This window comes from Dermacentor silvarum, chromosome 10, assembly GCF_013339745.2.
Source record: "Dermacentor silvarum isolate Dsil-2018 chromosome 10, BIME_Dsil_1.4, whole genome shotgun sequence".
NCBI lineage: Eukaryota > Metazoa > Arthropoda > Arachnida > Ixodida > Ixodidae > Dermacentor > Dermacentor silvarum.
The window spans coordinates 156,886,800-156,913,840 of NC_051163.1; the positions used below are offsets into that span (position 1 = coordinate 156,886,800).

Below are 27,041 nucleotides of genomic sequence, written 5' to 3' on the forward strand. Positions count from 1 at the left end.
ACTGTCCGATAGGGAAGACAGCGGGGAAGAAATACTTTTCACCCTATCCACCCGGAACAATGCTGACCAGGCGAGTACGCGCCCAATGGAACGGAACTTGGTCTGGCGCGGCAGGACACTACGGATGCTGATCGGCACAGGGTCATCCGTCAGTGTTATTCCAAAAAAACGTCTTTAAGAGGCGCCGTAAGTGGTGGCCTAGGCTAGAAAAAACACCACTTCGATTGGGCCTGCTTCTTGGGGCCTCTTCTAGTGGTTGTCCGAGTGTGGCGATGAGTGTGGAGCACCGCAAGACGCAAGTGAACAGTTCGCTCGTGGTAGTCGACTGTGATGGACCACTACTGTGCGGTCGACACACAATTCAAGCTTTCCGCGAGGCCGGCTTGTCACTCTTCGAAGAACAGGCTCTACCAGGCGTTCATGCGCGGCAGTCTGAAGACGGCATAAAAGAGCTGCTTGGTGAGTTCTCAGACTTGTTTCAAGACCGGCTGAGCTGTTGCAAAGGTCCGCCCGTGAAGCTGCACAAGAAAGAAGGTGCGGTGCCACGGTTTTTGAGGGCTCTTTCGGTGCCGTTCGCGCTTCGCAAGGCCGTTTCCACTGAAATTGACCGCCTCGTTCAGCAAGGTGTTCTGTCGCCGGTGAGTGTTTCCGAGTGGGCGGCGCCGGTTGTACCAGTGGTGAAGAAGAATGAGGACATCAGGCTGTGTGGCGATTTTAAACTCGCCGTGAACCCCGCCACTCATCTGGAGCCCTTTGCCAAAGGTGGATGACATTTTTGCTGCGCTCTACGGGGGAGAAGTATTCACTACACTGGACTTGCGGAATGTGTATAACCAGCTCCCTATTGACGAAGAGGCTAAAAAGATGACTGTCATCAACAAGCACCAGGGCTTATACTCGTACAACCGATTAGCCTTCGGCATCTCGTCTGCTCCCGCACTGTTCCAGCGGCGCATTGAGTCGTTATTGCGGGGCTTACCAAGAGTGCGCGTATACTTGGACGACATCATAATCGCCGAGAAACAGCATGACACGTCGACGTTTCGACAAGTGTTGCAGAGACTGCGGGACAGTGGCCTCCAGCTGAACAAAGCCAATTGCCGGTTCCGAGAGAAAGAAGTGCAGTTTCTGGGGCACAAGATTGATGCAACCCGGCCTTCACCCGCTGCGTGACAACCTCGAAGCCATAACAGCTGCACCAAAACCAGAGTCGGTGAGCCAACTTAGGTCGTTTCTGGGGCTAATAACCTATTACTCAAAGTTTTTGCCCAATTTGGCTACGACCATGGCTCCGCTCTATCGGTTGCTGGCGAAAGGCGAACGCTGGAACTGGAAAGAAGATCAGGAAAGAGCTTTTGAGGAAGCAAAGCGTGCCTTGTTAAAGGCAAGTTTTCTGGTTCACTACGATCCGCCGAAGGAATTGCGGCTAGAGTGTGATGAGTGTGATCAGACGGTTTAGGCGCAGTGTTATCTCACCGCATTGAGGGCGTGGACCATCCGATAGCATTTCGTTCAAGAACGCTGACGTCAGCAGAACGCAATTATTCACAAATAGAGAAAGAAGCGCTGGCCTTGGTGTTTGGAATTTCTAAGTTTCGCGATTTCCTGCTCGGCAACCTTTTCAGGTTAGTAACGGATCACAAGCCACTCACCGGGCTCTTCCACCCAGACAAACCGATTCCACAGATGGCGGCAGCTCGAGTTCAGCGTTGGGCGCTCCTTCTATCAGCGTACCAATACAATCTGGAATACCGCAAAGGACTGCACAATGGTAACGCGGGCGCTCTCAGTCGCATGCCTTTGCCAGGGGATCATGAACGCGGAAGTCAAGTTCTAATGGAATATGTGCTCTACACGCAGGGCTTAGATGCAAGTCTCCTTCCATCTGAACAAATGATTGCTCTGACCCAGGAGGACGGCACACTGCGGCAAGTCCTGGAATGGATCGAGCGTGGCTGGCCATGGAGTGCCAAGGAGCAGCAGCATATGCTTCCGTACTTCACCCGCCGACGCGAGCTCGTCGTGAGCCATAGCCTCATTTACTGGGGTCATCGTGTGGTCGTGCCGGAGACAGCCCGGCAGTGCTTATTGAACGAGCTGCACGATACGCACCCAGGCATCGGGGCCATGAAGAGGCTTGCGCGTACGTTATTTTGGTACCCCGGATTGGACAATGACATTGAAAGGTTGGTGAAAAGCTGCCCCCAGTGCGTGCAGTGTTGGTCGATGCCTGCGGCGCAAGTTCCTTCGCCTTGGCCTAAGACGGGAAAGCGGTGGTACCGATTGCATATGGATTTTGGAGGCCCTGTAGATGGTTACCTAATCTTCATCCTAATTGACGCGGAAACCAAGTGGATAGAAGCAACGCCCGTGAAAACAGCGACGACAGACACAACTGTTCAGCTGCTGAGAGAAAGTTTCGCCCGTTTTGGTATTCCGCAGTGTGTGGTGTCGGACAACGGTCCTCAGTTCTCGAGCGGGGCAATGGCAAAGTTTTTGCAGGAAAATTGAATACGCCACGTCAGGACGGCACCATACCATCCAGAATCAAATGGATTTGCGGAGCGGGCTGTGCGAACAATAAAAGAGGGTCTCAAGAAAAACAAACGCGGCACATTACAAGAAAAGCTGTCCCATTTTCTGTTCCGTTACAGATCGACGCCTCTCGAGAGTGGCAAATCACCCGCCCAACTGCTCCTTGGATTCCAGCCCCGGACACTTCCCAGAAGGCGAGGTACCTACAGAGGCTGACGCGATCCAGGAACAGTTTCCGTCAGCCAATACACAACCACTGTTCCCACCTGGAAAGCGCATCTGGTCCCGCCAATTTCAGCGAGGGAGAAAATGGCTACCAGGGACGGTGATAGCGACAGAGGGGAATCGCATGGTAAGGCTGGAGACACCCCTGGGAATACAGCGCCGTCATGTGGATCAGTTGCGGGCACGGCTAGCGGAAGCGACAACGCAAAGGGAGAATGCAACAACGCTCGGCCGTAGTAAAACGGGAACGCAGCCGGCCGAGGAGACTGGAGAAGCAAGTGCAACGGCGCACTACAGTCCAGCGACTCCCCAGCCGGCCGTAGAGACTCGACAAACGAGCGCATCGGAAGCGGGCCCAATGCTACTTCGCCGCTCAATACGACCAAGACGCCCGCCGGAGCGACTGGGCTTTTGAAGGGGGAAGAGATGCAGTGTCGTCGATAAAGCACACTTGTGCGCCAAAGTTTCTTATCAGCTACCAGCAAGAAGCGATATGCTCGGCCGCAGCGGGTGTCGCTACTCACGTGCTTTTCAGTTACTTAAAGCTCGAGCGCAGAGCAATAAACTGTTTAGTATTCTTGTCGCTACTGTGTTGCGTCACTTCAGTGCACAGATAATAAGCTCACCTTGAATGCTGCTAAGACCAAAGTCATGATTTTCACCCGCAAAACAGCAAGCATTTCTTTTTCTTATTCAGTAGATTCTGTACCACTGTGAAAGGTCCGTGAGATCAATGATCTCGGTGTACTTCTTGATACAGCCTTACACTTTTCAGCTCACGCTAAACGCGTTGCAATGCGGGCATGCGCACTCTTGGCTCTGTTTGCAGACTGTCGGGAGAATTCAATTCTCCTACACCGTTCCGTAAGTTGTACACAACAATCTGTCTTCCTCAACTCGAATACGCGTCGGTCGTCTGGAACGGCATTCCTAGATCCAACAGTGACATTATAGATAGGGTCCAGAAAAAGTTTCTAAGCATATATCATCACCGCTTTGCTAACGCGGACTCTGGGCCCTGCTCTTGCACTGTTGGATTATTGGCATTGCCCTTACTTCGCTGCCGGCGTAATCGCGCTGACCTGCTTTTCCTTTTCAAACTCCTTCACGTTATCCTCATGTGCCCCGAACTCCTCAGTTGTATCAAGTTTCATATTCCGAGCAAGATCACCAGAGAACACAGGCATTTCCATGTTGCTGCCTGTCACCACCAACACTCAATCGTCCACAAAATAAAAAGTCTTTATAACGCCCACTTTCATGACCGTGATATTTTTCACAACTGTCTTTGTTCAGCTCTGAGATTTCCGTTGTTTAGTTTCACATATTGTTCAACTTTCCTTCTCCTCCTTTGTATTACTGCAGGTATTTTGCGCCTACGGTTACATGTATGTACACTTTTCTTTTCAAGATTCTTATTTTTTATTCATTGTTTTTTACTGATATTCCCCTGCTGTATTTCTTTTTCTATGTGCGACAGCACCTAGACCTCACGGTTGTTCCTGGGCACGATAAATAAATGATTTATTGATTATTCAGTCCGGCGGAGTCCGACGGAGCATGTGATTCTGTCATAATCGCCTTGTTCTTGTTAGGTCTGCCTGCGTCGTAGCACTCGAAAATGGTCGACGTGCCTGGTCTATCTGTCGCACGTACCGTGCTTCGCATGGATCACAAGCACTGCAGCATCTGACGTCATCAACCCACCGGACACCTAACACTTGCATGTGCTGAGCTGACATCGATCAACTATGGTCAAGTCCCGGTCAATCAAAGCATCACACGAAAAACTGGAAACTGTAAAACCGGGGCGTTCTCCAACGATCGGTTGCAGTTCGGCGGAGCGTGTGATCCTGTCATAATCGCCTTGTTCTTCTTGTTAGGTAAGAACAGTTTATTTATAATACCCTCAGGGCCAAAGGCATTATAGAGGGGAGTGGTACAAAGGCAAGTGTCGTACATCCGAAGTAAACAAAATGTAGTGATTAATATGAACAAAACACATTGCTAGAATACAACAGGTTTCAATAGATTGTTAGCTGCTGTGTCACAAAAAATAAATTCCTTGTTATATAATGTTAGCTAAGGTTTCACGAAAAAGGCTGTTATCAGTAATATTTCCAATATCATTGGGAAGGTGGTTCCAATTTATACATGTTAGAGGGAAATTAGACTTGGAAAACTGCTTTGTGTTACATAGATAGGTTCCGACTTTATGACAATGATCAATACGGTGTGATACATAATGGGGTCTGGTAAAGAAATGCGTGTGCAGTGTACGATGATGATAAAGCCTATGAAAGAGCATTAGACGTGCCATTCTACGTCGAACAGACAACAAGGGAAGACTAAGATTAGATTTCATGGATGAAATGCTCGCAGTTCTGTTATAATCACAAAAGATAAATCGAACTGAGTTATTTTGGACAAGTTCTAAGCGCGTTTTCAGGTTATCCTGGCAGGGATCCCATACAGAAGTAGCATATTCTAATTTAGGACTTATTAGCGTTTTATAGAGTAGATGTTTTAGGTTAGATGGTGAGGTAGAGAAGCTACGGCGTAAATAACCTAACATGCGGTTAGCGTTGTTAATAACGTATTCGGTGTGAATTGCCCATGACAGATTTATAGTTATTGGACACCTAAGTACTTGTAAGAGTTGACTGTTTCTAAAGGAACGTTGTTTAATTGGTAAGTGGCTTGTTGGTGAAAAACACGGGAAACACGCAGCACTTTACTTTTGTTAGTATTTAGTTCCATTAACCACGAGTCACACCATTTAGATATTGCATTAAGATCATGTTGCAACTTGTTAATGTCGGTTTCATTGGTTATTTCGCGAAAAATAACACAGTCGTCCGCGAATAAGTGTACGTTAGATGATAGTGTAGGAGGAAGGTCATTAATATAGATGAGAAAAAGGAGAGGGCCCAGAACTGAACCTTGGGGAACCCCAGAATGTACATCACTGAAAGAAGAATTAAAACCATTAGCTGTAACAAATTGAGTGCGATTTGTTAGAAAACGCTTAATCCACATGAGAAGGTTAGGATGTAGATTTAGTTTATTTAATTTGTACAAGAGAAGTCTGTGGCAAACCTTGTCAAACGCTTTAGAGAAATCTAAAAAAAATACAATCGGCAAAAGAAGAACGATCCAAAATTTGACGTAGCTCGTGACTGAATGAAACCAGTTGTGTTTCGCATGAAAATGTTTTGCGAAAGCCGTGTTGAACTGGGGTGAAGAATGAATTATACTCGAGAAAATTAACAAGGTTAGAAAAAATTCTATGTTCTAGTAGTTTACAACACGTACTTGTTAACGAAATGGGACGGTAGTTATTTGGTGAATGTTTGTTACCTGACTTATGTAGAGGGACCACCTTCCCGACCGTCCATTCTTTAGTTAGTGTTGACGTATCTAGGGACTGCTGAAAAAGCTTTGTAAGAATAAGTGAACTAACAACATTAGTACTTTTCAAGAATTTTGTGTTAATTGAATCATAGCCGGGAGAAAAATTATTAACGAGAGAATTTATCAGTTTTAGGACACCAGACATTTCAACAATAATTGGAGGCATTTGTATATAGTCATATTCACGTGTGGCAGGCAGAATACTTTTACACTTGGTGGAAAAGTTTTTGACAAAGGTTTCGTTTAGGAGACCAGCACACTGGTCAGGTGGAAGACGGGAACCTGAAGGGTCATCCAAGGCGATGTGTTCACTAGATGGTGGATTGATAGTTCTCCAAAAATTTTTCACATTATTTGTTAGCATCGATGGAAGAGTGGTAGACAAAAATTTATGCTTAGCAACCTGCAATGCAGTTACGTAAGCATGAACTGCTAATTTATCAGTCGCCCACCTCGATTCGGTGGGTGAGCTTTTAGCCAAGCGAAAGAAACGTTTCTTTCGATTGGCAAGCCGCCTGATATGCGGACCATACCAGGGGGCTTGTGGATTTAAAACAATTTTGCGAGTCGATATGTGTTTGCTGGTTAGTTCGTTTACTTTAGACACGAAAAGGTCCCAGTTAGATTGAACTGAACGGTTGTCAAAATCAGGGAGGAAGTCCTCTAGAAATGAGGTTAATGCTGTGTTAATTGCGTCGAAGTCGGCGTTTTTGTAATCGTGTATAGTCTTACGTTGTTTAGTGGTTTTGGGAATTGATGAGTTGAAAGTGCAATGAAGAAGACAATGATCGCTTATGCCAGGTAAATGTGTGATTGAAGATATCTGGTCGGGATGGGACGTTAGAATTAAGTCAAGGGTATTTGCTACATTGGCAGACGATCGCGTAGGATCGGTAACGAGTTGTGAAAGCGAGAAAACAGCGCATGAGTCTAAAAATTCCTTAGCTTGTTGGGAAAAAGGCGATAGCGAGGTTTGGTCAGTGTTCCACATAATGTTTGGAAAGTTGAAGTCACCGAGGACTACTATGGGCGATGAAGGAATTCGATTGCGTACATGACAAATAGTGTCATGAAATTCATTTTTAAATGAAGATGACGTAGAAGGTGGGCGGTAGAACACACCTATTAATATGGTTTGATGACCAAGGATAATGGAAGCCCAGACTGTTTCCAGGACCCCAATGACGCTGATGGCAGATGAAGGTATGTCGTTTGATATTGCCAGGAGAACACCGCTTCCTATGTGTGCAGCGCGATCGCAACGATATACAGTGTAGTTCTGCGCACAATGAAAAATTTCAGCGTCACTCACATGACGTGGCAACCATGTTTCGGTTAAGGCAACAATTTGGGCGTCGCACGAGTCTATTGCGGATGATAAGGGGTCGTATTTATTAAGAATGCTGCGAACGTTGGTAAACAGGACTGATGTTGGAGGACGTGATGACGGTAATCAGCCACTGCCCCTCGTGTTTTCCTACGATGATACACGTGTCGCATGTGGAGAATGATTGCGAGTGTTGATCGTGTTGTCGCGCTGTGCCACGAATTCTTGAACGGAGGCAGTAGTAGCGTTAAAGAAATAGCACTTTCCATTCAGATACAGCTTATCATGACGGAGCTTGAAAGGTTCAGAAGAAGCCTGGCTTTTACCAAAATCGAAAAGCCTCTTTCTAGCGATGCGTGTAGCAGGCGAAAAGTCTTCGCTTATAGTCATGCCTTTTTGTTTAAGCACTTTGCGCATCGAAAGAAGCCGTTCTTTGGTTTTAAAGCAACTGAACTTTATAATTACTGGCCGACATTTATTCGGTGCAAAGCGACCAATTCGATGTGCTCGCTGGATTAGGTCGGAAGAAAAGCTTTCAAGAACCGAGGTAAAAGTTGCCACTATTTTCTGTTCACTTTGTGGCCAAGTTTCATTGGTGTCTGGTAGACCATATATGATTAAATTGTCCCGACGTGACCGATCTTCTTGTTCATTCAGTCGAGATTCTAACAGTTCATTTCTAGCAGTGAGCTCTTCAAGTGATTTTTGCATTGTTACGAGTTGTTCCTCGTACCGGTCTAGCGATTTTGTTCTTTGTTCAAGCACTTCTACTCTTTTGTTCGTTCTCCTGATCTTAGTATCTAAGCTTTTCTGTCCGTTCTTAACCGCTTTAATATCTGCAGCAAATTCAGCTTGGAACCTGCTACTTTGAAGTGAGCGATTATGCACATCTTTAATTAAGTCAAATAGAACGTTCATTTGTTTAGCGGTTCTTTACGCAGGTAATCGATTTCTAGAAGGGATTCAGAACGAGTCGGAGGGCCAGGGTTAGTCTCAATGTCCCCGGAGCATAATAGTAGAAAAGTCACAGAGAAACATTCACATAACGTCTCGCGCAACACCCGTGGGCACGGAAACAGTAGCAGACACAGGGAATTGGATTGCTTAGCATATAACGATAGTTTTGAACCAACCTGCATCACCAAGGGGAAGCGATTAAGAGCCATGCCGGTAGCACTGTTCTCGTGCCCACTGAAAATGACCGGCGCAAGCGGCGTATTTATGTCACCGGCTTCTACTGCAGGCGTTGACGATGTGGCTGGACTCGGGTGAACGAGCCCGCCAGGTGAGGTTGCATCCAGGAAAAGCCAGGTTGCCTTTGAATTTCGGTTATTTTTACCTTTCTCCGGCGGACTGACTCGTAGAGCTCGTGAAAGTATCTCGTATTCCTTTATCATGGTATTTGAAGTGTGCATTGCTTGCCACAGTGCGTTACCCGATGATGATCGTTTTATGCCATGCGCTGAATGTAAACATGGCTACCATTTGGGTCAACCTTGTTCAGACATAGCACCTAGCAGGCGCGTAGCCAGGGGGGGGGGGGGCTGATGGGGCTTCAGCCCCCCCCCCCCCCCCGAAATTTTTTCGTGCTGGCATGCACCGCCGACCAAAACTACCACCGACGCCGGCAATCATTCTGGATTTTGTCTACAATGTCGTTTTCACGCTCGAAAAGACATTTCGGCACGAACATTGCGAACTCGGGCTGGATTTCGTGACAACGCCCTTGCACCTGGAGTCACGTAACGCAAGGAGCCCCATCCGAGCACAAACTTTCAACGGCTTTTCGATAGCGAGCGGGCGCGTTGCGGCATCTCGCAGCGGCCGCGGAATATACGGAGCGCATAAAGTTCTCATAAACTTTTGACGCGAAAGGTGCGCTGACATTTCCAAAGGCATGCTTTAAAATATTTTCAATTCTAGAACTTTATGGGGTTAATGTTCTTATAAACTTGGGCCAACATGCGCGCCCTGAAACGCTCGTGTCCAAGCCGTTCCATAAATGGAATCGCGCGCTCGCAATCTCCCACACACACGAAAATACTAAATATCACCGTGACTATCAGCTAGCAGCTGATAATTTTCTCCAAACATTTTCAGGAAGCGTGCCCAATGTGATTGATCAGCTGGACCAGGGCAGGCGAAGTAAAATATGAGAAAACAGAAGAAAGTGAACGGCCTATTATTGAGGATTTTTTTTTTTTTTTTTTTTTTGCGGCCGACTAGGTCTGGCTCTCCGGGGCCACAGGGACAGGGGCCCTATGGATTTAAGCAATGCCCCTGCTGAAAATACAGGCATTTTCAGAGTGCTTCTTCGCATGCGAGCTGATTGTGGAGATACATATCTGAAGAACCATTTGGAAAGTTGCCCCAGTATTGCCTCGTATTTAAGCCCAGACGCACAAAACCAAATTATAGAAATTTGTGGTGACATTATCAAAGAAAGCTTAGATTCAAAAGCAGGCTGCTTCTCCATACGTCCTGACAAAACGACGGACGTCGCTGGAATCGAACAGCCTACTGTTCCTGCAAGGTACCTAAACAAGTATGCCAACGACATCAAGGGAGTGTTTTAGGTTTTAGCGCCGGAATAGATGCCCATCTCTCACTGCGACAGCAGGTTCTATGTAAATTTGTAAATACTGCTGCAGCTTCTAGTCACCCTTCCAGTGACCACTGCCAGCGCAGAGAGAATATTTTTTTAAACAAGAGTTTACTAAAAAACTACTTGCGCTCTACAATGCCTGTGGAACGCATGGTTAGGCTGGCGCTTCTATACACCCACAGAGACGTCGGCATCAACGTGACCGTTTCGCTCAACTTTCCCGCAGAGAGAAGTTTGTCCTTTAGATAGCGAAGCAGCAAAAATCAATGCAAGTAAAAAGCACTGTTTCTTCAGGTCCATAAGTTCTTAATTAACTTTTAAAACCGCAGAAATTTTCGCCGTTTATTCTAGCAGTTAGCATCATGATCACAATTATCACGCGAATACAAAAATTACGAGGATACCAATAACCAATTTTGACCGACCTTGCTCATTGAATGCCCGGCCTACGCGGCGTTCGCCAAAAACACTCGGATATTGGGTAGTTCAACTTACCGCATCATCTGTGGCCTTCGTTTGTCCTTTTCTTTCCTTTTCAGCTACCTGCTTTTATTTCTTTTTTGAAACGAAGGAATACCCTCGTTTAATTTTGGGTGCAGAATAATTGTTGGCGTTGTGCACGCAGTTAAATTACACATTTTCGTACTGATTTATGCATTATTCCTTTATTATTCTACCCACATGGCACTGTCGCGACCGCTGCATGGCCCAAGTACGTATCACGATTTCTGCGATCATAGTTATGTTTTTGCCAGGATCATCTGTCTTTTTGTGCTCAAAGTTTCCTATCTGTGACTGAGCAACATGTTTATTTGTCGTATTTGACGCATTACATACACTGACGTTTGCTTAAATACGTAGATTTATTGGAGACTCATACGTATATTTAAATATCTTTCTGCGAGGTTTTGTGTATACAAGCAGTGAACTTTGTTTCCAGCGACTCTTTTTTTGCCCTTTAGCAAGTTGTATCTTCGCATTTCTATATTCCATTCTATCTTCGCATTTCTAATATATACTTTGCAGAACTCCCACTTTTTATTTGTACTCACTGCTGCGAGTATTATCTCGGTGTAATTACAATACACGACGAATTACAGCTGCTCCTGCGCAATCGATTGCAACGAGGGATAGCGTCATTGAGGTTTCTTCCTGGCCGTTGCATATGTAGAAAAAATGTAAACAAGGTTCTTGAATGACAAAGATTCATCAAAATATTTGTCCTCAACTTATTCATTTCATGGCCTTTACGTTTTTCATATAAGCTGCATGCACTGCTTGGCTGCTTTCGAACTGATATTGACCCTTTTCGCGGCGATCCCGTGGGCGCTGCCATATTTGATCACGTTGTGACGCGTCCATTGCTTGCCTCAACTGCCTCCGTTGCCTCCTTGTTTACAATGGAAGTGTATGACGCCGGCGCGGCTCAGAAAACCTCTGTTTTCGGAGATATCGTAGATGGTGACTAGGTGGACGACACAAAGCTTTGCTCACAGCTTGAGAGAACATGCAAAAGCTCTTTCGGAGCTGATTGAGCTATGTCCAAACGGCGCAGGCAGTTTATATGGTGCTTCTTCTTAAAGCGGGGCTAAATATGCATTCTAAGCTTTGCGATTATGAATTCAGTCAGGATTAGTGTGTTTTGCTCTTTGTTCTTTATTCGGCAAATATTTTGAAGCAGTGGCTTGTCAGTTTCTGACTCAGTGAAGTTCCTCGGTGCAGCCACTATTTGATTATTTTCTGCCTAATCGCTCGCGGGTGTGCTCAGTTCCGAATCCGATAGATTTGTTCTTGCTGCGCACAAGGCTTGAAACGTAGCTATTTTGTACATTGTAATACCTTGTAGCAAATATATATTACAGCTAGTAACTTGCTTACTCTTGTGGACCGTCACGAAACATTCAGCTTCGACCATTGGTGCGCCATAGGTGTAGTCCGTCATTTATTGTGTGTATACAGTGCGCATATATACAAATGTGCGTCCATTCACTTATTCTTGATACGTCGGCGATACAGTGGGCGTAAGTTTTCCGGCCATTTGGACAGATGTGTATAGATAACGTGCGCGAAACTTACGACAGGAAGCGGTGCTACTCCCTTTGTCATTGTTTAACGAGTGGTACTCACTCTTGCCGACGTTCTGGGGATGAATCCCTTTCTTTAAAGGTTAGCGATACAAGGCTGGTGGATGAGCAAATTTCTGTATCCTCGAGGAAAGCTGTACATCCCGAAGTGCCGGTAACACGTTCGGACAGTTGCAGCAGCGGTCCGCGAACTTCGCCACACAGATTCATTATATTCCTTAACATAACAGTCACTATTTTTGCAGCCAACTACTGCACGCGTCTTCAATCCACATTATTCAATCTAGCATAATTGGAGCACAGTATGTTAGCAAAAACTCAGTTGCATTTCCTACAGCTGATCGCACAGAAGCAAGGTAGAATCGGTAATGGTTTCGTATTCGTGCGCGGTCGCTGAGGAGAGGTATGGCGCGCCGCCGTGAGCGCCATCTCGTTTCTCTAAAAGAAACTGCTCCGCGAAAAGGGTCAATAGTTCTAAAGTTCATGAGATGTTTTCTGTACTTAGTAATTAGACAAAAAAAACACGGAAGCATTGATATCAGTTATTTCTGCCACAATTTCTGGGGCATACGAATATATTCTGTTATGAAAACATACATATTTTAATGGACAGTGCATAGCGTTCAATAATTCGTTTGCAGCATCTAATATACAATGAAATTGGCAATGCAGTTATTATTCATGCATTTGATCCCTCGACAAATGCTATAACGAGGATGCCGCGCTGCAACCTGAGCCCCCCCCCCCCCCCCCCCCCGATCAAAATTTCTGGCTACGCCACTGGCACCTAGTACTTTTGCGACTAAGAGCCAAGCTAAGCGAGAAACTTGGGTCTGCAAAACCTGTCGGGCTGGCAGGCAGCGAGGCGCTTCAGAGTCGTAGATGGAGTGTACCCAGACAGGGAACGGCAGTTCTGTGGAGCCATCCTTGGCTTCTGAGCTCAGGGAAATGAAAGACAGTATTGTTTCTTTATTAACTCTGCATGGAAAAGTGGGTTCCCTGCTTCTGCTGAAAACTGAGTTTACTAAGCTTTCCATGAGTGTTAAAGAACTAGAAGAATCGGTCTCATTTGTGTCGAAGCAGTATGATTCAGTACTGGAGGAGATGAAAGCTAACAAAGCGCAACAAGGTCCAGGAAGAGGAAATTGTGCGCTTGAATGAAGTAGTCAAGGCCCAAGCGATACAGCTTGGGCTTGTTCAGGATATACAGAATGAGAACGAACACTGCAATAGGAAGAATAACTTGGAAATCGAAGGCTTCCAACAGGAACAAAATGAAAACCTAAGGTATGCTGCATCCGAGGCAGCCATCAAGCTGGAGCTAGCAAGCTTTTCAAGCACTGATGTAGAAGCGGTGCACCGCGTGCCTAGTAAACATAAACTGACCCCGACAGTGTTGATGCGGTTCACTTCTGTAGCAGCGAGAGAAGCTTGGTTTGATTCGCGAGGAAAACTGCGGCGGTTACACCAGAACGGTTCTCTACCCAAATTGTTTTTCAATGATAACGTGACAAAGGCAAATCGTAGTTTGTTTTGGCATTCAAGAACCCTGTCTAAGGAGAATGGGTACAAGTTCGCCTGGGTTAAATGCGGTAATATTTTTGTAAAGAAAGACGAAGGTGCACTTTTGATCCGAGTAATCAGGCCAGCTGATATTGCTAGGATTGTATAAACAACATGACGTCTAGTTTATGTGTGGTTCCTGATTTTAGAAGTTATAAAAATATGTTTGGCCTGAGGTCACAACATAATTTTACTCTTGTCAGCGTAAACATAAGAAGACTCCGAAAGTACTGGAATGAATTAAAAGAGATCGCAGAAGCGGCTAGCAATTACAAAAAAAATACATTATGGGGTTTTACGTGCCAAAACCACGATCTGATTATGAGGCACGCAGTAGTGAGGGACTCATGAAATTTGGACCACCTGTGGTTCTTTAACGTGAACCTAAATCTAAGTACACGGGTGTCTTCGTATTTCGCCCCCATTGAAATGCGGCCGCCGTGGCCGGGATTCGATCCCGCGACGTCGTGTTCAGCAGCCCAACACCATAGCCACTGAGCAACCATGGCGGGTGGCTAGCAATTACGTTGACGCTTTTGTTCTCACTGAAATAAATATACCACAAGTCGGTGCCGATATGTTTACGCTATCTGGTTATCGTTCACATTTCGTGACCTGGCCACGAGGGTGAGGTCTGAGTAGATGTTTCGTCTGGAGTAGATATTACGTTCGTTCATGCGGAATCTCTGGACATAAAAACAAATCTTTCAAATGAAGATTTAATCCTCCTTTCGATATATCGTCCACCATATAACACTGTGAGGCCATTCTTGGCAGAGCTCGATGAAATACTAGGCAAATGGGGTTCAGCTGTGCAGTTATGCTTAGCTGGTGATTTGAAAATAAATACGCTATGCGTCACGTCAACCATAGTTTCCTATTGCTTATCAATCTTGTCTTCCTATGGTTTGAAATCCATCATAAATCATCCGACTAGAGAAGAATGCTTAAATAACCGGGAAGTAGCGTCCTGCATAAATCACATTGTGGTGCGCGCATCTGACTATTCCTTGGCTGCTTGTGTGATATATCACTGGTAAGCCGACCCCTATATTGTGGCCTGTCGCCTTTCGAAGCCTTCTCTAGCTGTAGAACATCGATTGGGAACACAAAAAGAAATAAAACGGAAATTCAAATCACTAATACAAAAATGTTCGACCAGCACATCACTAATTTTGACTGGTCTTTGCTGATTGATGGCAGTACACCCGATAAGGTATACGAAAAGTTATCCACTCAACTTAAACACTTTGAGTGTTCTCCCAAGTAACGCAATATGTTGCCGTAACGTTCTCTGAATGTGCACAAATGTCGGTGTATAACGTTGCCTACATGCTGCTAATGTCCGCTTTTTTGATCACCATACAACGTTGGGCCGTAACGTTGTGGCAGCGTTGAGCAGCACATTCACGACGTTGACATAACGTTAACAGAACTTCCTGACAACGTAATCTGGATGTTGGCTTTTGTCACTTGAGCTTTCAGGCAACGTACGTATGTGATGTTCAAGCAACATTCAACTGACATTGCAAAATATTTGTAGACATACATAACAGCAGTGCTGTCAGCATGACACGGCTGACAGCACCGCAAACCCTTAAATGTATATTTGCTTCACAGATAATTTATTCTAGTTTTCATGGTGCATATGCATGAAAATGTGAAACAAGAATTGGTGAAAAACAGCATTCTTTTACGTATTTATCTTGTGTATCTTGCCAAGATATCTGTGTACCTTACCTTGTGGTAAGATACACTATATACGTAAAAGAATGCTGTTTTTCACCAATTCTTGTTTACATTTTCATGCATATACGACATGAAAACTACTAGAATGCATAATCTGTCAAACAAATATAAATTTAAGGGTTTGCGGTGCTGTCAGCCGTGTAATGCTGACAGCACTGCTGTACGGGCAGCTGATTTGTCTTGCACTATATATAGTACCAACTCGCCCTAAGTCAGAATCTTTAAAGTGTTTCACATGGTGGTTTGCCTGACTTGTCTTGCTGTTGTCCGTAGCACAGCACATAGATGCTAACTGCAAGTAATAGTGCATAATGCAAAGCTGCAAAGTGGTTCATAAGAACAATTTTTCATTTTGGCAATAACAGCAAGAGAAGCAGCATGCACGCCCAATGTGCAGAGGTTCTCTTATAAAGGTTCCCACAGCAGGAAAGTAAATATCTTCCACAAATGTTCATTTTCCTTAAACATATCATTTAAGCTTAGACCACAGAAAAAATCTGTTTCTTTGCTTCCGACTTACTGCTCTAAAATCATGTGTCGGGAGCTGCATGCGCTTTCAAAAAATTGCATAATAGCCAACATCAGCTGCTAAGAACAAATGCTAGTATGTAGGAATTGTTTGTGCTGGAGGAATATGTGGTGGTTGAATATGCATCCATGAATATGCATTGGTCCACCCTAAATAATAGTGAATGTCATAGACAAACCTGGTTATAATGTCAAACCATGCATTTATTTGCCATCTGCTTACATCATCCTGGCAAACAAATAATGACATTTAGATAACAGTAACTTAAAAACTGATAACACACTGATAACACACTTAAATATATGCTCTATTAAACATCAAGGTCTTCTATCGCATATTAAGACTAATAACAGCTACAACTACAACACAACATATTTTGCCTTCCCATGTAGGTCAGACTTCGAAATTTTTTGCTTTTTGTCGAGTTCCTTTATTTCAATGGCAGAACACAATTTATACTTCTTAATAACAACATAAATACTGTCCTCCTTCACTTTGTAATGTACAAGACAGGACAGTACCACTGCGGTTGGATACTATGTCCTGCCAAGCATCCAGCCGGTCTTTTTGCCTAAGCTAGCAGACATGGCAGCAAGTGTGAAGTAGTCAACACAGCCCAAGGGGTAGAGTAACAGAAAGTCATCCAAGCACTGACAGCCAGCCATCACTTTTGCAGAGGATGGCCAGCAACACAAGTGATGCACACATGCCTCCCTCGGTAGCTTCACTTGCACCCAGACCTCACTGGTTGCCAAGTGAATAATGCGGTAACCTGCAGAGGCATCAATTACATCAAACTATAAAGTGCCATCTGAAACACTGAAGTAACCCATGTTTACTGTGAAAACAGGCTTTAAAAATGCTTACAAACAAGTTAAGCTTCGCATAACTGTGAAACAAACAATAGTGACTTTACACAGGAGAATAATGCAAAACATCGAAAGCAAACTTCAGTAAGACCTAACCATTTTAGCCATAAGTTTGGATACAAGAGCAAGGAAAGCACAATAAACAATACCCACAACTTCCTTTATTGCGCTAAGCAGTTAAGACGTTATTATCAATATATTCCTTTAACATAAAGCTTCCTTGCAATGCCACGGCTGCTCGTTACATCCAGTTCAGTCTTGAAAGAAAACAAAAATTAACAAATGATGTGAATGCTCTACCACGGTACCAAAACCACATTTCATTCGTGATGAAAGTTCCAATGAGTGAGTGATAAATTTGACTTGTTGGTACAACATATTGGTGAATTGCACAATATTGACGACAGAAAAGACGAGACAATAGATGTGTGCTAACTTCCAACAAAAAGCTTTATTTTCAGCGACCCATGTTTATAGCCGTCACTCATCACATTGCAGAAGCGCAATTCACACCCTTAGGAAGGTCAACTCTGTGTCTGATAAGTGTGGAGATGCTGACACACACAGATCCAAGTCACGCAATCTTTTCAGCTTCAATAATTTCACGTGTTAGTTGATCACCGCTTCTGCTGACAACAGTACACCGAGCAAACAATGGTTCACAGGCACACGCACTGCAACGACATGCAAGCCAACTGTAATGCACTTTTTTCTTGACATTTTATGAGTGTTCTCTCAGCTGGTCATTGATACAGCGTCCTGTTTGACCTATGTACTGTTTACCACAAGAAAGAGTGGTACACTAATTCATGTTGCTAACACAGGTGACGAAGAGATTTTTGTGCTTTTTGTTACACCTGTGTGCTGTGCTGAAACATTTCCTTTGATTACACAACTTAATAAGCTTCTGAGGTGCAGAGAAGACAACTTTAACTTTGGAATGATCTGCAGTTTTCATGATACTGTGAGACAGCTTATCAATGTATGGTATGACAGCCACATTAAGTCTGTCAGATGGAGTGATCACATGGCAACCACTCGGCGCATGCGCTTTTCAGAGTCGAGGTTATGTGGTCACTGCATCTGACAGACATAAAACTGGCCGTCATACCCTACATTCAAAATCTCTCGCAATATCAAGAAAATTGCATATCATTCTAAAGTTGTGTTATAAAAGGCAATGTCGCATCACGCCACACATATGTAACAAAAACACCAAGTTCCGTTTGTCACCTGTGTTAGCAACGGGGTTTATTGTATCCCTCTTGTGGTAAACAGTATATAGGTCAAATTGGACGCTGTAGTAATCACTGGCTGAGAGAACACTCATACAATGTCAAGAAAAATGTGCGTGACGGTAGGCTTGAATGTCATTGCAGTTCGTGTGACTGTGAACCGTCATTTGCTCAGTGTATTGTTTCTAGCAGAAGCGGTGATCAACTAACACGTGGAATAATTGAGGCTGAAAAGATTTCGCGACTTGGCTCTGTGTGTATCAGCAGACCTTCTGTACACTTGTCAGACAAAGAGTTTACTTTCTTCCTAAGGGTGCGAATTCCTTATGTGCAATGCAGTGACTGATGGCTATAAACATGAGTCAGCGAAAATAAAGCTTTTTTTAAGAGTTGCCGCATGTCTCTCGTCTTGACTCTTCTGTCATTGCCTACATCTGCACTGCAATTCACAGATAAATTTGTACGTGCATAGAAACTACTGGCTTGAAAGACTATATAAGGAAATTAGGTAAATAGTGGAGAAAGGGAGAAATCACAAAATGGTCCATCCATGCCTTGTGTATGAAGTCCCAGACGGAGGGTGCTGGTCTGGGCTGGTTGGTACATCATTAGGACGGGAACAAACAGCGCTAGGATGGAACGAAGTGAGTATGACAGACAAGGAGTGAAATGTCGTGTGAACTGTAGTGCCGAAGTAGACTGTAGACATGGACTGTAGTGTCGGCTGTAGTGAAGGACTGTAGTGCCGCGTGCGCTGTTATTGGGTATTGTCCTTTTTTTTCAAGTCCTAATGTTCTGCTTCAGATATATCTACACAATGTCTTTGTAGCCTGCAAAACTCCCAAAATATATGTTTTGTCATCAGTCAAGTACCTGAGTGGCATGTCGAGCAGGTAACTGGTGTTGTAGCGCTTGCATCTTAGTTCGGCAAGTCCTCAGCTTTGTAGACTTCCATGATCTAGTTCCGCGGTTCCTCACGATAGCAGTACAAGATGTTATAGCTTAAGCTTTTCTCGAAAAGATGCCACTTGGCAAGCCCGTACTTTATCAGAGCATAGCTGGGGCGCGTCTTCGCGAAAAAAAAACAGCAAAAGGCAGTTTTATGCCGGCTACCTTCACAACAATACAACGAAAAATAACACACATATACAGTCAACTCTCAGTAACTTGACCTCGGTTAATTTGACTTTTTACTTTCGAACGCACTGCAATGTCCAAACAAGAAACCACATATTGCTATGGAACAAAACACACTTATTCGAATGCATAAGCATGTCGCTTTGGTGAATTCAGCCTCTACAGTGTCCCCTCATGCGAGCAGCGGCTACTAAGGTCTGAAAAACAAGAAATTCAAGAAACAGCTCTACTGCTTCCCTTGGTGTGAAGCTGTTTTACTTTGCCTTTACTTTACTTTGATTTTCCAAAACTTCCACAACCTATATTTTCCTTACAGTTTAACACTCAGGCAGTGTTTAGCATGGTGGCGCCTGTTGATGCATGTCGGTTTAGTTGTGCTTTAAGAGCAAGCAGGAAAACATTACAGACCACCTCGGGTGATCTAAAATACCTGCTTTTATTCCGCCATTGGTAATTTCATCTTTCGGATAATTCAACCAACTCTTGGGGTCCTGCGAACGTCAATTAGCAGAGGCAACTGTACCTGTTACTGCGCATCAACGCACTCGGTTGCATTGACAGTGCTACGTATGCATTAACCAACCCTCAGAATGCTAACAGATCTTGGAGGCCACACTCAGCAGAGGCAGCTACATGCAACTGGCCTGTGAAGACCAGAAGTGCAAAGATGAAATACTTTTTATGGTCTTTTTGACATTACAGAGTTGTGTATTTTTCATTTGTTCAACTCAAGAACAGCAATTGTAGTCAGAAGAGTGGAATTTGGACCCGTTGGTGATGCATATTTGAGTGTGGTGAAGCGCGAAAGACGGGACAGAGTGAGGCGAGACGGACGGGACAAGCGTTACTGTCAACTGTGAACGTTTTTTGGAAAAAATTTCCTGCAGCAAGAGCATTACAACAGGCCGGTTTCCCCCATCTGCTCCTTCATGCCGTCGCAGAAACCCTGCTTAAACAGCTGAGCAAAGAGCCAGTGGTAAACATTGCAGGTACACCGCAGAAGAGGTGTTTATTCGCGGTTGTGCCATATGTGCACGAGGTTTCGCACAACTTAAGGAAAATCGCAGGGAAGTATGGAGTGGATCTTGTGTTCTCTGCATCACGCAAGTTGGCACAGCTGTGCAAACGCATCATGGGTAGTCAGGAAAGGAATTGTTGTGCATCAAAACACTTGCATAAGTGTGATCCATGCGCCACTGTGGTCATGTTTACTTGGGACAGACCGGCCAGTGCCTGAACGACCGGCTACAACGCTACAGGTGTTGCAAATTGGGAGAAGGGTTGAATATTGCTCTACACTTCAAAAGTTGTTGCTATCCGCGGATGACGAATACGGAAGTTCTGGCCGTGGGAAAACCAAATTAGAATGCGAGCTTTTGGAAGCGGTGTCAATCGAAAATTCTGGACCTGATAAGTATGTTAGCGCCACTTCGCAGGCACTTTTAAACAAAGAAATGCGACTCATGAGTAGCCACAAATACGCTGGTTTGTTAATTCTGCTTTTGTTTCTTTTTAAAGACGATAGTGTTTCTTGGGCTACCTAAACGCGAAAAACTTTGTCACTCGATTCAACCGCTCGGCCAAAACCATGCATGAGAAGACGATTTTTTCTCCTCAGGGGCACCACATTTCGAAAGATATGCATCAAATGCATCTGAAAAGTTAATCATTTCGGTGCAATACATGTACTGTTACAAACATTACAAAAACAAACTTGAAAGAATGTGAATGATACTTACTACCCACAGCTTCCAATTTATCGGGGCTCAATGTCAGCTTCTCAACAGCATTGCCGTCTTTCAAGCACCGACAAGGAGCCCCTGTGACTCTCCTACACCGAGCGCCAGGGCTCCCCACATCAGTTATACCAGTTCTTTGCAGAACAGGGAGTCCCGGCCATGGCACTGGAGCAGGCCCCACTTATCCTTGCCAATGTATACAACATTTCCTAGGTGTACCTGCAATAAAAGATGGCAGAGACACATTAAGACTGCTTACGTGTGGGAACGTGAAAGCACCTTTAGTCAACCAAATGGCTGCAATGTGACGTGCACAATGTGACACGCACTAGGCACACCTTAAGTCAGCCAGAACCAAAGAGCTGCCGTGGCATAAGGGAAGCGTGCTCCTTTCACACTTCAGGTTCTATTCCAACCCAGTCTGCACAACTTCCTTATTAAAGCAATAAATTTGCTTTGTTTACATGAACCTACCTAAATTTGACATCACTCCAAGCATCTTTGATGTGCTTTTATTGCTTCTGCAATAGGCCATCGGTTTTGTCAATAAGTGCTGGTAGCAAAAAGAAGTATGTCTAACCGTGCGATAAATGTAACTGGAAATGGCCGGTACGTCCAGTGGCATTGGTGTAGGGGCTGCGCACAAAATTATATGACTTACCCTGTTTCAAATTTATTTTATATAGCAGTTTCAGTGAGCCCAAGTAGAGTCAGCTTTTTGAAGTGCAGAAACAGGTACAGTTTGTGCCAGCCAACCAGATGTCCTAGTAACTGTCTCTAATCACCCTCTCAGCAATTAGTGATAGCCAAATTACAGCTTGTATCTCTACAACTGACACATGTCCCATTTCCTTAATGTGGTATTCGTCACTGATTTTGATGGTCAATTGGTTGCCATAGACGTACAATCGAAATCTGGCGCGCAGCACCAGTCGTGTCAGTGAATCGTCAAGTGGCACGAACATATTTCTCCCTTGAGTGAATTATGGTGCACTCCTCGGCACATGTCGAGGCACCAGCCAGTCTGCCCCATGTACATTTGACCGAATATATACATGATCAAAGAAGCAGACTATGCTACCCCTGACGAACACAAGACAAATTTGGTTGCATCTTTAACTCAGCATGCCTCAATTCCTCATGTGGACTGCTATGCACGCACATTTCCAGCGAAAAATAAAGTAGGCAGGATATGCAGGACAGTCCACAAGTGAATTGAGAAAGGCGAGCAGGCAAGGGAGGTTTGCTTGGTTAAAGATACCACCAAATGTGTCTAGTGTGTATGAGAGGCAGTGTACTGTATTCCTTTCACACCTGGTCAAATGTACACAGAGCAGACTGGCCGGTAACTAAATGTGCCATATAAATTCCCATATTTCACTCAAAAGACCAGCATGCTCGTCCAGTTTGGCCGTACATTGCCGCGATAGGACTTCAGGCTGGATTAAGATAATCTGTTTTCACCTACGGTGAAAAATTGACACGAGAGATCAGTGAGGCTTACCACATAAACAAGACATGTGAGCCAGACCCCATGATCAATTCATCAAATAAAAGGCATCCTTTCTAGATGATAAGTGATTGAAGTTAGTCTGCGCATATTTACTTTTCTTTTTACACAAATACCGTTTATCGTGATTTTATGCCTTTATCTTACAACTTACGCCTTCCCTCTGAAAGAAATTGTGCACAATATAAGCACACATCAGTGTTGCTATTTTTAATCCTTCCATCAAAATAAATGGTCAGTTAGCAGCAGTCATATTGTATGGTACCCTTTTCCTCCCCATGTAAATTCTGTCTTGAAAAGTTACATGAACTGACCGGCAAAATCATAAGTACACTACAAATGTCACCTAGCAAACAAGGCTGGTTCTCAGAAAATGCACAAATACGGTGATAGGTACCTGTTGGCATACTGTAGCAATAGAAAGTGCCCGTTAGCTTCGACACTAGACAGTTTTAGTATAGCGTACGCAACTAATAGCGTACGCTATAGTACAGCGTACGCTAAACAGCACACATTTATTACAGTTTTAGTTGGCCTACGAGATCTTCCGATCTCAGAGGCCATATGCCATCGTCGCATCTATCTCTCGACTTCACTGACAGGTGGCGCTGACATATCTCGAAGGATGGACTAGTCAGTGCAGTGGCTCCACTGGCACAAAGCGAGTGGGAAAGGGCAGAGAAGAGGGTTCCTAGTAGCACGTCGACAGGTCCTGTGCTTGCTATTTGAGCTCGAGCGGTTGCTACGGACGAAAACATATCGGAACAAATTTTCTGAATTAGATGAGACATGTGTATGCTCAGTAAAGATCCATAGACCACTCAGTTACATCCTAATGGAATGAGACGGGATCCCACCCAGCGAGAAACCGTAGGTAACGTGCAACTAACAGAAGCGCTTGGGTTTAAAGTGGAAGGATAACATAACAGATCAGCGTAGACGATCAGCAAGAGACGATTAGAGTACTGGTGGAAAAAAAAGTAGCAAAAAGATGGATGCGACCTGATCTCTTAAAATCATAGGCAGCGTACAAGGTAAATTTGAAACAAGAAAACTCAGATTAGGTATACAAAAAGCAAGATAAAGAACATGTTATAGTAATACCTGATTAAATTCAAGCCGGCAGGTGACTATTTGTCGCCGCCCCGTTTCAAGGGGATGCCCAATAGATCTCAGCATCATCATAACGGATGGGACAGTCAGTGCAGTTGGCTCCACCGGCACAAAGCGAGGGGAAAAGGGCAGAGGAAGAGGTTCGTAGTAGCACGTCGACAGGTCCTGATGGCACCCAATTATGTTGTAAAGACATTGTGCCCAAAATTAATAAAGCATTAAGTAGAGGCAGTGAGCAAAGTGATAACACCTTGTGAAATTCGCACAGGGGGATTCTACTGGGTCCCAGTTCAAGTGGTTTATTGGCAATTCCAGTAGGTATTGTAAACCAATTAGGTTCTGGACCATTAGGTACTGGGACCATTAGGTACTGGGACCATTAGGTACTGGGACCATTAGGTACATAGACCTGTTAGTGCCAGGCTGGCCGCAACAGTGGCCAACCAGCCACAGGCTTCAATATATCAAGAGATACATATAGACAATGTCCAGCTTGCCAGGATTTATTTTTCTTATAACTGAAGCCGACGCTTTGACTTGAGCACATCTTGAATTTTCTCCGAAAGCAGGCGACCCATGCTCTGTAGTGTCGTTTCCACGCTGATTTTCTTCTCAGCACCCCAGTGCTTCAGCATGGCTGTGAAAAGAACAGAAGTAGAAACAGATTAAAAAGCCCCATTGGCAGCTGTCAGCACAACTCAGCAGAAGCTTGAATAGAAGCTACAATTAAGTGCATGTGAATTAAACTGCTGGCACTGCTTGCGGGAGCCATCTATACAACTTAGCAACAGTTAGATGTTTCCTGAATGTTTCTTTGTCAACTCACCTGTGACAACAGCCACCTTCTCTGGCGTCAAGGGCTCTTTTGCCACTTCACCCAGGCATTTCTTTCGTGGCGCCACCACGCCTGTGACGCTCTTCTTGGATAAGACATCTTTCCCCCACACCGCTTCCGCTGTGTCTTTAACGACAAGTATTGGTTTGATGTTTTTCATGATCTTAAATGCTGCCTCGGCCCTCACAATGACTCCCTTGGCAAGGTGGAACTGTGAGAAAAAATAAGCAATATATTGCATACAACTTCATAAAGAGGCAGCAGACCAAACGGAAAGCGCAGGAAAATTAAAAATAAAAAGGCATCAGCTTTCTGCCTAAGGTCAAAGATGTACCTAGTTGAAATTGTGGTAGTGGCTTACAGACTAATATGCTTATACTCACAGTGCCATCAGCAGCTGCTGTCGCAATATTGCTGCTGCTTTGGCCTGCAAAATAAAGGTCACTTGATTACGTTTTGTTTTTGTTGCTTTTTCCAATTTAGTGCAACAAAATAACTTCAGTCTTTATTAATAATTGACCAATAAAAGCTAAAATTGCTGTATAGATAGAAACACCAGAAGGTTCCACCCTCTGTAATTTTCAGCTTTTATTGGTCAATTTATTCACTCGAAAAAACTGTACATTTATGCAACATGTTGCATCTTCATTCGATCAGCACTTGTACTCCTGGTTTTGCTTTTAGCACTGTCAACACTTTTACAAATAAGTACATAGCAACACGAGGTGGCTGCTCACTGCATGAGAATATGCATTCACCGCATGTGTGCTCAGTGACACGGATAAATGTTAACTCAAACGTGGCAAGGCATTTAAGGTTCACGTCATAGGCATCCAAAACTGTAAGAGGCAAACGAAAAAACATGAATATGCACAGAATGGATGGGTATTGACAATGTTGCTTGCAGCCTTAGCAAGAAGCTTTAATATATGGTAACACAATGGCAACCACTTGAACTGACTGTATTACATGTGATATATTTACCAAGGTGTCATGATTAATGCATCTCCACTATTCTTTTAAAACTTCTCAGCTTTAGCAATGTTGATAGCCAACGAGGAGACCCGACTATTACATGGTGGTACATCATGAAAGTGAATACAGACTAAAACAGGTTGCTTAGTAGCTGAGGACAAATGTGAGATTGCTTAGTAGCTGAGCACAAATGTGAGAATGCAGAGGAAGAGTATTCAAGGTGCATGCTGACTGAGGTTGTCATTTAAATTAAAATATACAAAAATAGCCTTGGCAACCATTTAGTTTTTGCTGTAATTAACTGAACATACTGCTCCCCATTAGGCATACTTAATAGGCCAGAACAAGGACAAGCATACTTGGTGGTGCAGACATCACTGGCTCCTGCGAGGTTGGACCTGCTGAGGATCCATGGGAACCTAAACAGAGAGCCAAACATCATGTAGAAAGGCACATGAAAGAATTGGTTCTTATTCACCTGGCCTTTGAATGTGCCAGCATGAGAAGGAAAAAGAGACTCACTGCAAGCAGACTCCTCAGCACCAAGCAAGCTTTCTGCAGTAAAACCAAATGTAATAATCAAGTGTGAATTTTCAGACATGTTATCAGTGCTCTCAGCAGCAATATTTCTCAACTTTGGCTGCAGCTCTGCTTCATGAGCTAACGAGTTAAGAATGCATGCACAGCGAGGTAATGCTCTGCATGCATCACCTCGCAAGAGAACAAATGTTCCAAACAACGAGGCTTCTGTGAATTTCAGCCACAGGAAGAATGAATAATATACTTGTGATTATAGAGTTTACAGCTAGCCCCAACAAATGTAGGATAGAAAAGTAATAAAAGGTCAAACCTCCTCCAGTGCTGCTCATTTCCACTTCAGTGGGGGGGGGGGGGGGGGGGTTGACTATGACAACAGCTGGACGGGGTTGACGGGGTTGACTAGCCATCAGCATGGACTGGGCTGAAATGCATAAATTTTTTGTGGGCTCAGCACTTCTCTAAAGGAGCAACTGCCCTACGTCGCGGTATGTGCTCTAAACACCACTAACAGAGAAAATTACCACACACACCAAGTACGCATGGTAACTGTTCAAGGCTATAATAGCCATGTATGTACATTTACTCTATCAGATGTAATAATAAAATATGAAACCTTTGTTGCTGCTGTAGCCAAGCTGCTGGGGAAGTGTGCCTTCCACTATAAAAAAAGTAATTAAAGGGTAAGCAGTGCACTACCACATCTCAGTGAGACCAAATAATTGCCACAGTGAGTAACAAAATGCCACACTTACGCTGAAAAATCTTGCTCTCGAGGCATTTCTCGAGAGCAACCGCTCTTTCCCTGAGGAAATCGCGCTCCTCCTTAAATTCGGCGGCCCTCGCCTTCCACATCTGCGCCTTTTTAGTGGCTGCCTTCAGCTCACTCTGAGCGCACAACGAATCCGAGTCGCTGTCGGAGCTCGGCGACTCGCTGACTGCGGGCCCGCTTGCGCTGCATTCAATAAAATGGGTTATTAGTTACACTAGTAGCGCACGTCGTTCTCAAATTTTCCAGCCGAGCGTGAGTTCATTCATGTAGTACAGCACGTGACTTACA

The 27,041-nt window shown here is 44.4% G+C and overlaps 1 protein-coding gene and 1 pseudogene across 1 annotated transcript; one reads left to right on the forward strand and one right to left on the reverse strand.

Moving 5' to 3' along the window:
* The first annotated feature begins 864 nt into the window (after positions 1-864).
* LOC119431951 (uncharacterized) lies at positions 865-3,175 on the forward strand (annotated as a pseudogene).
* A 20,845-nt stretch (positions 3,176-24,020) lies between these two features.
* Positions 24,021-24,744, reverse strand: LOC119431952 (BEN domain-containing protein 5). The gene is made up of 2 exons (XM_037699392.2): positions 24,461-24,744; positions 24,021-24,271 (listed from the first exon to the last, which is right to left on the reverse strand). Exons 1-2 carry the CDS (start codon positions 24,708-24,710, stop codon positions 24,147-24,149), a joined length of 375 nt encoding a protein of 124 aa, XP_037555320.2. The 5' UTR covers positions 24,711-24,744; the 3' UTR covers positions 24,021-24,146.
* Between the last annotated feature and the right edge of the window lie 2,297 nt (positions 24,745-27,041).

Bases quoted from the DNA above. Each gene is read 5' to 3' on its own strand.
- LOC119431952 (XM_037699392.2), bottom strand. From the start codon at position 24,710: ATGCAATATATTGCTTATTTTTTCTCACAGTTCCACCTTGCCAAGGGA. The intron at 24,272-24,460 runs GTGAGTTGACAA...TTCTTTTCACAG, and splicing joins GAAGGTGGCTGTTGTCACAG to CCATGCTGAAGCACTGGGGT.